Here is a 15,252-nt window from a genome sequence, read left to right as displayed (position 1 = left end):
AGTCGATGGGTGGTAATCTGGTCATTGTAAACAGCGACTCCTACAGGTCGGTCAAGGCGCCTGCACAGCAAGGACAGGAGATGTCGAGGATAGTGTGAGCCTCCCACACGTTACACCTCGCCAATGAGAGTCCGCGCTGGCAGGTGGAAAGAAGTGGCTGGCTGACTCTGCATGTATCGGAGGGGACATACGATAGATTCTTCAACCCTCCCTACGACCGACCAGTGGGGGGCACATGCGAGCAACGATCAAGACAGGAGAGGGGGGAATTGGCACGACTAAATTGGGATGGGAGAAAAAACAGAAAAAGTGGATTAAAAAAAATATATATAAAATACAAAAAAATATAAAGTACAAAATGATGAATTGCAAAAATGAGTTAGAGATGTAGTGCAAATAGTTTTGTAATAAATGGATAAAATAGATTAAATATGGTGTAGTGTTAAAAGTGTTTAAAGTGTCTAAAAAAGTGAATGTTAAGATGAATTTAAAGTGAATGTGTGGATGTGTGTGCAATGAATGCAGAACCAACATTCCGACAGCCATCACTGATATAGTGTCTTGTCAGTAACATGGGTCCAATCAGGAGAGAGAAACATTTGATATAGAAACTAGTTTTAAGCAAATATGCGTTTGAAACAACTAAAGTTATCTGATTTGGCTTGGCAAGATTTCTTGAAATAAGTAAATAATACCTAGGGTTCTCCTTCCTGATTGGATAAAGTGGGAACGGGATACCAGAACATGTATTTCCCATTTACTGCAGAGCAGGAGGGACTGGGAGACCCATCTTACTGACCAGACACTATATCAGAGATGGCTGTCGGAATGTAGAGCTACTTATTTTACACTTATTCTAACACAAAAATACCATTACAGCCCCTTTAAGGCATTATTACGATAACTGTTTGGTATAATGGTAGTACAAAGTCACACAACACGGTTCTTGACAAACTACATGCTTCTGTTTAGGCTCTTGATGAAGGAATTCCAAGTGTTTTTATTTTTCTAGCGTTGTCTTCCCTGTGATGAGAAATAATTGGCCCATCATCATATGACCCAGGATGGCTCCCTCCTCACTGTATCATTATCAAGCCTACTCTGACATAAAGTAACTGGTTCAAACCCCCCACCCCTACCTGGCCTGTTCTCTCCCTGTCCATCAGGTGCGTCTGCTGGGTGTGGTGTCTAAGGGCCAGCCCACTCTGGTAGTGATGGAGCTGATGACCCACGGAGACCTGAAGACCTACCTGCGTTGTCTACGACCAGACTCTGAGGTAAACTCACTTTTTTTTGTTGTGCTAGCTAACTGCAGTGTCAAACAGGCCTTTTTTGTTATGCTAGCTAACTGCAGTGACAAACAGGCCTTTTTTGTTATGCTAGCTAACTGCAGTGACAAACAGGCCTTTTTTGTTATGCTAGCTAACTGCAGTGACAAACAGGTATTTTTTGTTATGCTAGCTAACTGCAGTGACAAATGGGTCTTCTTTTTTGTTATGCTAGCTAACTGCAGTGACAAATGGGTCTTCTTTTTTGTTATGCTAGCTAACTGCAGTGACAAATGGGTATTTTTGTTATGCTAGATAACTGCAGTGACAAATGGGTATTTTTGTTATGCTAGCTAGATGCAGTGAAAAACTGGTATTTTTGTTATGCTAGCTAACTGCAGTGGCAGTGCAGAGCAATATTGGCAATGATCCTTCAATCCCTGCGCTACTGATGTTAGAAAAGTCGGTATCTAAAGGCAGATCCCAAGTCGATGTTGTGACGTACCGTCTGTGTCCTGCCTCAGAACAACCCAGGGCGCCCGCCACCCACACTGAAGGAGATGATCCAGATGGCGGCGGAGATCGCAGACGGCATGGCCTACCTCAACGCCAAGAAGTTTGTTCACCGAGACCTCGCCGCCAGGAATTGCATGGTGGCTACCGACCTCACCGTCAAAATAGGAGGTAAAGGAGCTGTAGAAGGATCTGACATCTTTATAAGAGGGTTAGTGCGTGACCTGTGCACAGTGGTGCCGTCCGACACCTTCCGGGTGTCATCCAGGGCAGGAACACGACCTTCCAGGTGTGAGCAAGAGGAACACAACCTTCCAGGTGTCAGCTAGAGGAACACAACCTTCCAGGTGTCAGCTAGAGGAACACGACCTTCTAGGCGCCAGCCAGAGCAGGAACACGACCTTCCAGGTGTCTGCTAGATCAGGAACACAACCTTCTAGGCGCCAGCAAAAGCAGGAACACAACCTTCCAGGTGTCAGCTAGATCAGGAACACGACCTTCGGAACAGGAACAATATTGTGTCCAAGATTAAATTATTCCAACGAGTGTTCAGATAGACTCTTCATTAGCTACGCCGTGAACCACATCGTTCACCTCTATGTGCAGGGTCTTAAAACTCCTGCATGGTTCTTAGAAAGTCTTACATTTAATAATCCCCCCCAACAATTTGTATGGAATTACTTTCATAGTAATTTTTCTTCCAGTATGGCCATGCAATAGGTATTCTATTCAAAGTGGTCTGAAAAAGGTCTTAAAAAGTGGGGTACTTTTATTTTGTACCTAGGTCATATAGTATAGCTGGCATACTTATATCTTGTACCTAGGTCATATAGTATAGCTGGGGTACTTATATCTTGTACCTAGGTCATATAGTATAGCTGGGGTACTTATATCTTGTACCTAGGTCATATAGTATAGCTGGGGTACTTATATCTTGTACCTAGGTCATATAGTATAGCTGGGGTACTTATATCTTGTACCTAGGTCATATAGTATAGCTGGGGTACTTATATCTTGTACCTAGGTCATATAGTATAGCTGGGGTACTTATATCTTGTACCTAGGTCATATAGTATAGCTGGGGTACTTATATCTTGTACCTAGGTCATATAGTATAGCTGGGGTACTTATATCTTGTACCTAGGTCATATAGTATAGCTGGGGTACTTATATCTTGTACCTAGGTCATATAGTATAGCTGGGGTACTTATATCTTGTACCTAGGTCATATAGTATAGCTGGGGTACTTATATCTTGTACCTAGGTCATATAGTATAGCTGGGGTACTTATATCTTGTACCTAGGTCATATAGTATAGCTGGGGTACTTATATCTTGTACCTAGGTCATATAGTATAGCTGGGGTACTTATATCTTGTACCTAGGTCATATAGTATAGCTGGCGTACTTATATCTTGTACCTAGGTCATATAGTATAGCTGGGGTACTTATATCTTGTACCTAGGTCATATAGTATAGCTGGGGTACTTATATCTTGTACCTAGGTCATATAGTATAGCTGGGGTACTTATATCTTGTACCTAGGTCATATAGTATAGCTGGCGTACTTATATCTTGTACCTAGGTCATATAGTATAGCTGGCGTACTTATATCTTGTACCTAGGTCATATAGTATAGCTGGGGTACTTATATCTTGTACCTAGGTCATATAGTATAGCTGGCGTACTTATATCTTGTACCTAGGTCATATAGTATAGCTGGGGTACTTATATCTTGTACCTAGGTCATATAGTATAGCTGGGGTACTTATATCTTGTACCTAGGTCATATAGTATAGCTGGGGTACTTATATCTTGTACCTAGGTCATATAGTATAGCTGGGGTACTTATATCTTGTACCTAGGTCATATAGTATAGCTGGGGTACTTATATCTTGTACCTAGGTCATATAGTATAGCTGGCGTACTTATATCTTGTACCTAGGTCATATAGTATAGCTGGGGTACTTATATCTTGTACCTAGGTCATATAGTATAGCTGGCGTACTTATATCTTGTACCTAGGTCATATAGTATAGCTGGCGTACTTATATCTTGTACCTAGGTCATATAGTATAGCTGGGGTACTTATATCTTGTACCTAGGTCATATAGTATAGCTGGGGTACTTATATCTTGTACCTAGGTCATATAGTATAGCTGGCGTACTTATATCTTGTACCTAGGTCATATAGTATAGCATGTTTAGATTTCAATGATGCATTACGTTCAGGTTTTTTATTTAATCTTATCTTGTGAAAAAACAAAACCTTGGTGGTAGACTGTGTTGAACTGTTTGTCCGTCCCTCCCAGACTTTGGCATGACCAGAGACATCTACGAGACGGATTACTACAGGAAGGGGGGGAAAGGCCTGCTGCCCGTCCGATGGATGGCCCCCGAGTCTCTGAAAGACGGCGTCTTCACCGCACACTCAGACTGCTGGTCAGTGCTGCGGTCTCTCGCCGTGTGCATGTGTGCGTCTCCCCTCTATGTGTGTGTTATCTCTCTGTGTGTTATCTCTCTGTTATCTCTCTATGTGTGTGTTATCTCTCTGTGTGTTATCTCTCTGTTATCTCTATGTGTGTGTTATATCTCTGTGTGTTATCTCTGTGTGTGTTATCTCTCTGTTATCTCTCTGTGTGTGTTATCTCTCTGTGTGTTATCTCTGTGTGTGTTATCTCTCTGTGTGTTATCTCTGTGTGTGTTATCTCTGTGTGTGTTATCTCTCTGTTATCTCTCTGTGTGTGTTATCTCTCTGTGTGTTATCTCTCTGTGTGTTATCTATCTATGTGTGTGTTATCTCTGTTATCTATCTATGTGTGTTATCTCTGTGTGTGTCACCCCTCTATGTGTGTGTTATCTCTCTGGGTGTGTTATCTCTCCGTGTGTTATCTCTGTTATCTATCTATGTGTGTTATCTCTGTGTGTTATCTATCTATGTGTGTTATCTCTGTGTGTTATCTCTCTGTGTGTGTTATATCTCTGTGTGTGTTATCTCTCTGTGTGTGTGTTATATCTCTGTGTGTTATCTCTATATATGTGTGTTATCTCTGTCTGTGTGTGTGTTATCTCTCTCTGTGCATGTGAGAGAGATGAATGTCCACATAGTAATGCAGCACTAAGCTGGAGCTCATGTTGAGCATTTCATAGTAATAAAAAAAAAAGTGTTTTGTCACTGATGTGTTATTCTCAGATGTTCTTCCTCTGAGTGTTTACCAGCGCTGGCCCCGCCTCCTCTCCTCGTCAACCTTGGTTGTTTTTAAATGTGCTATATAAATACATCTGACCCTGACCTTGAACAGGAAGGCAGAACAGCTGAAACGAACCGCCCTGTTGACGAGAGTTTTATCCATGGTCGATTACGATCGGTGTGCATTCCGATTGATCAGCGGCGTGCGACTTCTTGTGTCCCACGTGAACTAACGCTAAGCTACGTTTGTTGTGTTCCATCTCGTCCGCCCGCCAGGTCGTTTGGGGTGGTGCTCTGGGAGATCAGCACCCTGGCCGAGCAGCCCTACCAGGGACAGTCCAACGAGCAGGTCCTCAAGTTTGTGATGGACGGAGAATGCCTGGACCGGCCTGACAACTGCGCTGACAGGCTGTGAGTACAGGACCACATCTAGCTAACAGGACCACATCTAGCTAACAGGACCACGGCTAGCTAGCTGGACCACGTCTAGCTAACAGGACCACATCTAGCTAACAGGACCACGTCTAGCTAACAGGACCACGTCTAGCTAACGGGACCACGTCTAGCTAACGGGACCACATCTAGCTAACAGGACCACGGCTAGCTAACAGGACCACATCTAGCTAACAGGACCACATCTAGCTAACAGGACCACGGCTAGCTAACAGGACCACATCTAGCTAACAGGACCACGGCTAGCTAACAGGACCACATCTAGCTAACAGGACCACGGCTAGCTAACAGGACCACGGCTAGCTAGCAGGACCACGGCTAGCTAACAGGACCACATCTAGCTAACAGGACCACATCTAGCTAACAGGACCACATCTAGCTAACAGGACCACATCTAGCTAACAGGACCACATCTAGCTAACAGGACCACATCTAGCTAACAGGACCACATCTAGCTAACAGGACCACGGCTAGCTATCAGGACCACGTCTAGCTAACAGGACTACGTCTAGCTAACAGGACCACATCTAGCTAACAGGACCACGGCTAGCTAACAGGACCACATCTAGCTAACAGGACCACATCTAGCTAACAGGACCACATCTAGCTAACAGGACCACATCTAGCTAACAGGACCACGTCTAGCTAACAGGACCACGCCTAGCTAACAGGACCACGTCTAGCTAACAGGACCACGTCTAGCTAACAGGACCACGTCTAGCTAACAGGACCACATCTAGCTAACAGGACCACATCTAGCTAACATGTCTAGCTAACAGGACCACATCTAGCTAACAGGACCACATCTAGCTAACAGGACCACATCTAGCTAACAGGACCACATCTAGCTAACAGGACCACATCTAGCTAACAGGACCACGGCTAGCTATCAGGACCACGCCTAGCTAACAGGACTACGTCTAGCTAACAGGACCACATCTAGCTAACAGGACCACGTCTAGCTAACACGTCTAGCTAACAGGACCACGTCTAGCTAACAGGACCACGTCTAGCTAACAGGACCACGTCTAGCTAACACATCTAGCTAACGGGACCACGTCTAGCTAACGGGACCACGTCTAGCTAACGGGACCACGTCTAGCTAACGGGACCACGTCTAGCTAACGGGACCACGTCTAGCTAACGGGACCACATCTAGCTAACAGGACCACGTCTAGCTAACAGGACCACGTCTAGCTAACAGGACCACATCTAGCTAACAGGACCACATCTAGCTAACAGGACCACATCTAGCTAACAGGACCACATCTAGCTAACAGGACCACATCTAGCTAACAGGACCACATCTAGCTAACAGGACCACATCTAGCTAACAGGACCACGGCTAGCTATCAGGACCACGCCTAGCTAACAGGACTACGTCTAGCTAACAGGACCACATCTAGCTAACAGGACCACGTCTAGCTAACACGTCTAGCTAACAGGACCACATCTAGCTAACAGGACCACGTCTAGCTAACAGGACCACGTCTAGCTAACACATCTAGCTAACGGGACCACGTCTAGCTAACAGGACCACGTCTAGCTAACGGGACCACGTCTAGCTAACGGGACCACGTCTAGCTAACGGGACCACGTCTAGCTAACAGGACCACGTCTAGCTAACAGGACCACGCCTAGCTAACAGGACTACGTCTAGCTAACAGGACCACATCTAGCTAACAGGACCACGTCTAGCTAACACGCCTAGCTAACAGGACTACGTCTAGCTAACAGGACCACATCTAGCTAACAGGACCACGTCTAGCTAACAGGACCACGTCTAGCTAACACATCTAGCTAACATGTCTAGCTAACAGGACCACATCTAGCTAACACATCTAGCTAACGGGACCACGTCTAGCTAACAGGACCACGTCTAGCTAACGGGACCACGTCTAGCTAACAGGACCACGTCTAGCTAACGGGACCACGTCTAGCTAACGGGACCACATCTAGCTAACGGGACCACGTCTAGCTAACGGGACCACGTCTAGCTAACAGGACCACGTCTAGCTAACAGGACCACGTCTAGCTAACAGGACCACGCCTAGCTAACAGGACCACGCCTAGCTAACAGGACCACGTCTAGCTAACAGGACCACATCTAGCTAACAGGACCACGTCTAGCTAACAGGACCACATCTAGCTAACAGGACCACATCTAGCTAACAGGACCACGTCTAGCTAACGGGACCACGTCTAGCTAACAGGACCACGCCTAGCTAACAGGACCACGCCTAGCTAACAGGACCACGTCTAGCTAACAGGACCACGTCTAGCTAACAGGACCACGGCTAGCTAACAGGACCACGCCTAGCTAACAGGACCACGCCTCCCAGACAGAATAGCTATCGTGTTACACCTAGATGTCACTTCCTGCCTGATATTGAACCTCTGGATCCAGATGTTGCACTAAACATCTCTCCTAAAGCCAATACAAATGTTGGACCACTATTCAAGACAGGGAAACACTGATTTTGTACATCCGTAATTTATATAATATATATATAAATAGTTTATATATTTTTTTTAAATATATATAAACTATTGGTCATATATATATATATATATTTGGCCAGTAGTTTTTAGAACATTCTCAGCCTCATCCTAACTGGAAATACAGGTCTGTTTTACTCCTAACATTTACAAACATTACAAATGTAAACAAACCTTTTGCAGCCTCAAAGGTCACGTCATGTTTTTACTGTCGCATGTCGTCAGGCCTTGTATCAAAGGTTGACAATAAATGTACTGACTGATAAAGGACTATGTGAACAAAGTCAGTAGTGAGGGTGCCAGTGTTTCATCAGAGGGTTGCGGGTGTGTGTAAACAACTCTGCGATAGAATCCTGTAGTGAGGGTGCCAGTGTTTCATCAGAGGGTTGCGGGTGTGTGTAAACAACTGTCAAGTCAAGTCAATTTTATTTATATAGCACATTTCCAGGCAGCGGTCAGCTGGCACCAAAGTGCTTCACAGGCAGGTTGATAAAAACAAAATAATGTGATGCAAGATATAAGATTAAAAACATAATAAAGCAATGAAAGTAATAAAAACAAAATAATATGATGCAATATATAAGATTAAAAACATAGTAAAGCAATGAAAGTAATAAAAACAGGTAGGACACAGTAAAACAAAGAGGATAGAAGGGCCAGGGGTCTAGTGGTGATTAAGTGGGGGGGAAGGCCAAGGAGAACAGGTAGGTTTTTAAAAGTGATTTAAAAGCCTGCACGGTCTGGGCGGTCCGTACGCTGAGGGGGAGGCTGTTCCACAGTCTAGGCGTTGCAGTGGAGAAAGCGCTGTCTCCCCTAGTCTTGAGCCTAGTTCTAGGCACCACCAGTAGCAGCTGGTCAGCTGATCTGAGGGATCGGTGGGGGGTGTCGCGGTGCAGGAGTTCGGACAGATAGGGAGGAGCCGTGCCATTTAGTGATTTAAAAACATTTAGGGCTAATTTAAAATCGATCCTAAAGCGGACAGGCAGCCAGTGGAGCGAGGCCAAAACTGGGCTGATATGTTCATGTTTTTTTGTTTTGGTGAGGAGGCGCGCGGCTGCGTTCTGCACCAGTTGTAGGCGGCGAAGCAAGGATTTGTCGATGCCCGTGTAGAGGGCATTGCAGTAGTCGAGGCGAGTGGTGACAAAGGCATGTATCACCGTCTCTAGGTTACTTTGGGAGAGGTATGCCTTTGTCTTCGCCAGGAGTCTAAGGTGGTAAAACTGTTTTTGACTACGGCGCTGACCTGTTTGTCAAATTTTAAATTGCTGTCGAAGATGACCCCGAGGTTCCTGACAGAGGTGGAGAGGTTTGGACCCAGGGGATCAAGTGCGTCAATGAGGGGGGTCGGGGGGGCACTATTAAAAACAATTACCTCGGTTTTCCCTTCATTTAATGTCAGGGAGTTTTCAGACATCCAGCACTTGATTTCTGCCAGGCAGTCAAGTAGTGGTGTTATTGATGTTTTCCCTTGGGTGGGTTTTAAGGGGAGGTAGACCTGCACGTCATCGGCGAAGCAGTGGAATAAGATGTTATGTTTTGCCAAGATCTGGCCTAGGGGGAGTATATATAGGAGGAAGAGAGTGGGACCCAATATCGAGCCTTGGGGCACCCCGCAGGTGAGGGGGGCCACAGAGGAAGTGAAGTCACCAAGTTGGACAGAGAAGGTCCTATTACTTAAGTAGGACCGGAACCAGTCTAAGACTGGGCCCCTAAGGCCTACGTAATGCTCGAGGCGAGCTAAGAGGATGTGGTGATCTACCGTATCAAAGGCGGCTGTGAGGTCAAGGAGTAGTAGTAGGAATGAGTTACCTGCATCAGCAGCTGAAATCAGGTCGTTTAGGACACGGAGGAGGGCCGTTTCAGTGCTGTGTCGTGGTTTAAAGCCAGATTGGAATTTATCATGTATGTTGTTGTGTTCAAGGAATGATTGTACAGTAGCTGTATGTAGACTATGCGCTCCAGGATTTTTGATAGAAATGGTAATTGTGAGATGGGTCTAAAATTGGCAAAGACAGAGGGATCGAGGTTGGGCTTCTTTATCCGGGGCTGGACCACAGCATGCTTGAAGGCAGCCGGGACACATCCAGTGCTGAGGCAGGCATTTAGTAGAGGTAATAATGCGAGGACAGGGTCAGGTACTTCCTTTAGGATGCGCGAGGGGAGTGCGTCTGAGGGGCAATTTGTTGGTTGCAGGTGTTTAATGGCATCAGAAAGGGAGGAGAGGGAGACCGGGGCAAACTGGTCAAAAACAGCAGGCAGTGGGTGTGGGGGGGGGGGGGAGGGCAAGGGGGGGCAGGGGGGAGAGAGATCTAAGGGCAGAGACTTTGCTGATGAAAAAGTGTTGGAAGCCTTCACATAGAGCTAATGAAGGTACGACTGCGATAGAGTCCTGTAGTGAGGGGGCCAGTGTTTCATCAGAGGGCTGCAGGTGTGTAAACAACTCTGCGATAGAGTCCTGTAGTGAGGGGGGATCAATTTGTCCTTTTGCATCTCGGTCCAACTCGAGGATTGTTTACTAAACCATGATTCCCATTGAACCTCCTACTAATGAACAATGGGTAGAATTTACAAGAGAGATCTACACTATGGAACAAATGACATACCAGCTTAGAGTCAGGGAAAATGTCTGTTTGTAAATGGAGGAAATGGATGACTTATGATAAAAAATAAACATAGAACCACAGGGAAACGGAGAACAGTATGAATACACAAGAACATAAAACCACGAGTAACAAACAACAAATACAGGAGTCAGTAGGGGAGAGAGTCGGGAAGTGAGTAAGTGAAACCGAGGGGGGTGGGGGGGGGGCAGGAGAGGAGAGAACGTAGGGCAGGGGAAAAGGGGGAGGTGGTTGGAGAAGGGTGGTTATGGGTAAGGAAGGTTGAATGCTTGGGAGAACAGGTAGATTTTGAGTTTGGATTTGAAGGTGGAGAGTGAGGGAGAGTCTGATGGTCTGAGGGAGGGAGTTCCAGAGTCGGGGTGCAGCTCGTGAAAATGCTCGGTCACCAAAACTTTTAAGTTTGGATGATGGGACAGTGAGGGAAAGAGTGGAAGAGGACCGGAGGGAACGGTTGGGGCGGTAGGGGAGAAGGAGGTAAGTCAGGTAGGGTGGGGCCAGACTATGGAGGGCTTTGAAGGTGAGGAGTAGTGTTTTGAAGTTGATGCGTTCCTTGATCGGGAGCCAGTGGAGGTAGTGGAGGACAGGAGTGATGTGTTCACGAGGAGGCGAGCGGCTGAGTTCTGGACCATCTGCAGTTTATGGAGGGAGCGGGAGGTGATGTCAGTGAGGAGGGAGTTACAATAGTCCAGGCGGGAGGAGATGAAGGCGTGTATGAGGGATTCAGCAGCAGGGGGGGAGAGGCAGTGACGGATTTTGGCAATGTTGCAGAGGTGAAAATATGATGTTTTTACAATGGAGCGGACATGGGGGTCAAATGAGAGGGTGGGGTCGAGGATGACACAGAGGTTGCGGACTAGGGGGGAGGGGGTGATGGTGGAGTCATTGATGGTGAGTGTGATGGGTCCGGATCTGGTGAGGGTGGTGTTGGTGCCGATGATAAAGTTCCGTCTTGTCGCTGTTTAATTTGAGGAGGTTATGTGTCATCCAGGTTTGCAGTGCAGTGATGCAGGATTCGATGTGACTGAGGGGAGGGCTGTGGGGGGGATTGTGTACTGATGTAAATTTGGTTGTCATCAGCATAGCAGTGGAAGTTGAGGTGGTATTTACGTATGATGTGACCGAGGGGGAGAATGTAGCAGATGAAGAGCAGGGGGCCTAGGACTGAGCCTTGGGGGACCCCCTGTGTGACTGTGAGGGAGGTGTGGCCGGAGAGGGAGATGAATTGATGTCTGTCAGTGAGATGGGAGGAAAACCAGTCAAGTGCTGTGCCCTCAACACCTAAGCACTAAGATTTAGTAGGATCAGGATGTTGAGGGCACCAGCATCAGCGGAGATGAGGAGGTCGTTTCTGTGAGACGGTCTCATTTAACAGCCCCAGTCTCCTCCGTAGACCAGACGGTCTCATTTAACAGCCCCAGTCTCCTCCGTAGACCAGACCGTCTCATTTAACAGCCCCCGTCTCCTCCGTAGACCAGACCGTCTCATTTAACAGCCCCTGTCTCCTCCGTAGACCAGACCGTCTCATTTAACAGCCCCTGTCTCCTCCGTAGACCAGACCGTCTCATTTAACAGCCCCTGTCTCCTCCGTAGACCAGACCGTCTCATTTAACAGCCCCTGTCTCCTCCGTAGACCAGACCGTCCCATTTAACAGCCCCTGTCTCCTCCGTAGACCAGACCGTCTCCTCCGTAGACCAGACCGTCTCATTTAACAGCCCCTGTCTCCTCCGTAGACCAGACCGTCCCATTTAACAGCCCCTGTCTCCTCCGTAGACCAGACTGTCTCATTTAACAGCCCCTGTCTCCTCCGTAGACCAGACTCTCATTTAACAGCCCCAGTCTCCTCCGTAGACCAGACCGTCCCATTTAAAGGATAACTCCACTTTTTTTTTAATTCGCTTATTTAACATCTTCCCTGGAGTTAGACAAGAAGATGCATACCTTTTTTGTCTCTGTGCGTGCATTTTAGCTTTGGGAATAGACGCTCCGTTAGCATAGCTTAGCTTCATCACTGGAAGTGGGGGAGGACAGTAGCCTTACAGTGCCTTACAGTGTATTGCAAGGTCTGACATTGACCAAACTTGATATGCATGACCTTGGTGGGCTCTAGGTCAACTCCTGAAAAGGGGGTCAATGTCAGACCTTGCAATCAAAAGTTAGGGGCGCACTGAAATTATGGCAAGGGTTATTAGCCCCCTAACTTTTGATTGCAAAGTCTGACATTGACCCCCTTTTCAGGAGTTGACCTAGAGCCCACCAAGGTCATGCATATCAAGTTTCGTCAATGTCAGACCTTGCAATACACTGTAAGGCACTGTAAGGCTACTGTCCTCCCCCACTTCCAGTGATGAAGCTAAGCTATGCTAACGGAGCGTCTATTCCCAAAGCTAAAATGCACGCACAGAGACAAAAAAGGTATGCATCTTCTTGTCTAACTCCAGGGAAGATGTTAAATAAGCTAATTTTTAAAAAAAAGTGGAGTTATCCTTTAACAGCCCCAGTCTCCTCCGTAGACCAGACTGTCTCATTTAACAGCCCCAGTCTCCTCCGTAGACCAGACCGTCCCATTTAACAGCCCCAGTCTCCTCCGTAGACCAGACCCTCTCATTTAACAGCCCCTGTCTCCTCCGTAGACCAGACTGTCTCATTTAACAGCCCCAGTCTCCTCCGTAGACCAGACCGTCCCATTTAACAGCCCCAGTCTCCTCCGTAGACCAGACTGTCTCATTTAACAGCCCCTGTCTCCTCCATAGACCAGACCGTCTCATTTAACAAGGCTAACGTTTTTTTCCTCAGACGAGGAGTGATACTGTCTTGTGGAAAGGAATTAGAATCATAGCTGTGGATATACGCTCATTATACCACGGCTATGAGCCAATCATTTTTTTTTATCCACTTTTTCTCCCATTTTCTATATTTTTCTCCCATCCCAATTTCGTATCATCCAATTCAACCCTCCCCTGTCACGAACGCTGTTTCTAGCCTCCCACAAGCCGGCTGCAATGTGGACTAAGTCATACATAGCACAAGTCCCCTCCGGTACTTGAGGTAACAGCAGTCGCATCTTTTCACCTGCGCAGCTCGATCTCTCAGTGGCGAGGAGCTGCCCCCGACACTTCCTGATTCTACTGCGCAGGCGCACCAACCGACCTGTAGGAGTCGCTGTCCACAACGCCCGATCCCCACCCATCAGTTTCCCACCCCCTAATACGGCCAATGTGTATTAGTATGAACGACCAGCTAAACTGAAAGCAATGTGGAGCGCTGGGCTCGAACAGGCGAGCCCAGCGTCTCCGCATTCGTGGCGAGCGCCTTGCCCACTACGCCACGTAGCCGCCCGGCTATGAGCCAATCATATTGCTTAATTTGAGCTACCCTTTTTATGAATGTACGTAAATATCAAGATACTGGGCTTGTATACGCCCTTCTTGGGCAATGGACAATTTATCAAGTTTCAAGTTTTGTTTTATTTGTCACACATAAGCTACCAGTACATTACAGTGACATGCTTGGCTCTGTATGAGCCCCCCTAAGATTATGCTTCATACAGTAAAAAAAGAAAGTAAAAAGAATAAATACCAAACACTATACAACATAATACAAAACTAGTACTAAATGCAAAGACAATGTTAAAAAGTGTGTAAAGTGTCTTAAGTGAATGTTAAGGTGAATGTTTAAAGTGAATGTTTAAAGTGAGTGTGTATGTATGTATGTATGTATGTATGCATGTATGTATGTATGTATGTACGTATGTATGTATGTATATATATATATGTAACCATGACTGTTTTATCAAAATGTTTTGCTAATGGTGATTGTTTTTATTTTGTATATTGTATAACAAAATCCAAATATAAACTAAAAATGCCCCCCCCCCCCCCCCCCCAGACACAACCTGATGCAGATGTGCTGGCAGTACAACTCCAAGATGCGCCCCACCTTCCAGGACATAATCGAGATGCTGGGCGAGGACCTGCACCCCACCTTCCAGGAGCTGTCCTTCTTCCACAGCCGGGAGAACAAGCAGCGGGAGAGCGAGGACTTTGACATGGTGGACATAGAGAACATGGAGAGCATCCCGCTGGACCCGTCCTCCTACTCCCAGAGGGACCAGTGCTCGGACCGGGGGGACCGGGGCGACGAGGGCTCCTCGGTGGGTCTGCGGGGCAGCTACGAGGAGCACCACATCCCCTACACACACATGAACAACGGGGGCAAGACCAACGGACGAATACTGGCCCTGCCCGGGTCCAGCCCCTCCTAACAAACTGTACCCCCCCCCCCCCCCCCACCACACAGATGCTATAGATATAAATATATATATATTTTTGTTTTTTGTTCTGTCATTTTATATAGATCTCACTTTTATCACGCTTTCTTCAGAGGCCCCTCGAAGCATTATCTCAGGATGTTATTTTTCTCTTCTCAGATGCCACACACACTACAGTATGTCCGGACAAGGACGCCCCCCCCCCCCCCCCGAGACACTTTGTTATATTTGAGGGCAAACCTCCCGCTTCTCTCTCTCCTCCATGATTGTCTTGTTTCTTTTTTGTATTGCCAAGTTTTTGTTCTTTTTGCTAGATTGGGCGGATGATGAAATCAACTGTGAAACACTTTTTTGACAACCAAGAAGGCTGCTAAACCCATTCTCTCTCTCCCCCCAGACTCTCTCCCAGAATGTCTCTTCAGAATCTCTCTCTCCAGACTC

At 46.7% G+C, this 15,252-nt stretch overlaps 1 protein-coding gene across 2 annotated transcripts in view; it reads left to right on the top strand.

The window, feature by feature from the left end:
- insra (insulin receptor a) overlaps nucleotides 1–15,026 on the top strand; it is a 163,966-nt gene extending 148,940 nt beyond the window's left edge. For both annotated transcript variants that reach the window (XM_084327985.1, XM_084327986.1), the window contains 5 exons: nucleotides 1,167–1,277; nucleotides 1,793–1,952; nucleotides 4,093–4,222; nucleotides 5,247–5,381; nucleotides 14,430–15,026. In XM_084327985.1, coding sequence (XP_084184111.1) covers nucleotides 1,167–1,277; nucleotides 1,793–1,952; nucleotides 4,093–4,222; nucleotides 5,247–5,381; nucleotides 14,430–14,805 — 912 coding nt within the window. In that variant the 3' untranslated portion in view covers nucleotides 14,806–15,026. The remainder of the gene's footprint in view (nucleotides 1–1,166; nucleotides 1,278–1,792; nucleotides 1,953–4,092; nucleotides 4,223–5,246; nucleotides 5,382–14,429) is intronic.
- The last annotated feature ends 226 nt before the right edge of the window (nucleotides 15,027–15,252 follow it).

Source organism: Notolepis coatsorum (genome assembly GCF_963971535.1).
Source record: "Notolepis coatsorum genome assembly, chromosome: 13".
NCBI lineage: Eukaryota > Metazoa > Chordata > Actinopteri > Aulopiformes > Paralepididae > Notolepis > Notolepis coatsorum.
This window is presented reverse-complemented; position numbering and strand designations above follow the sequence as displayed.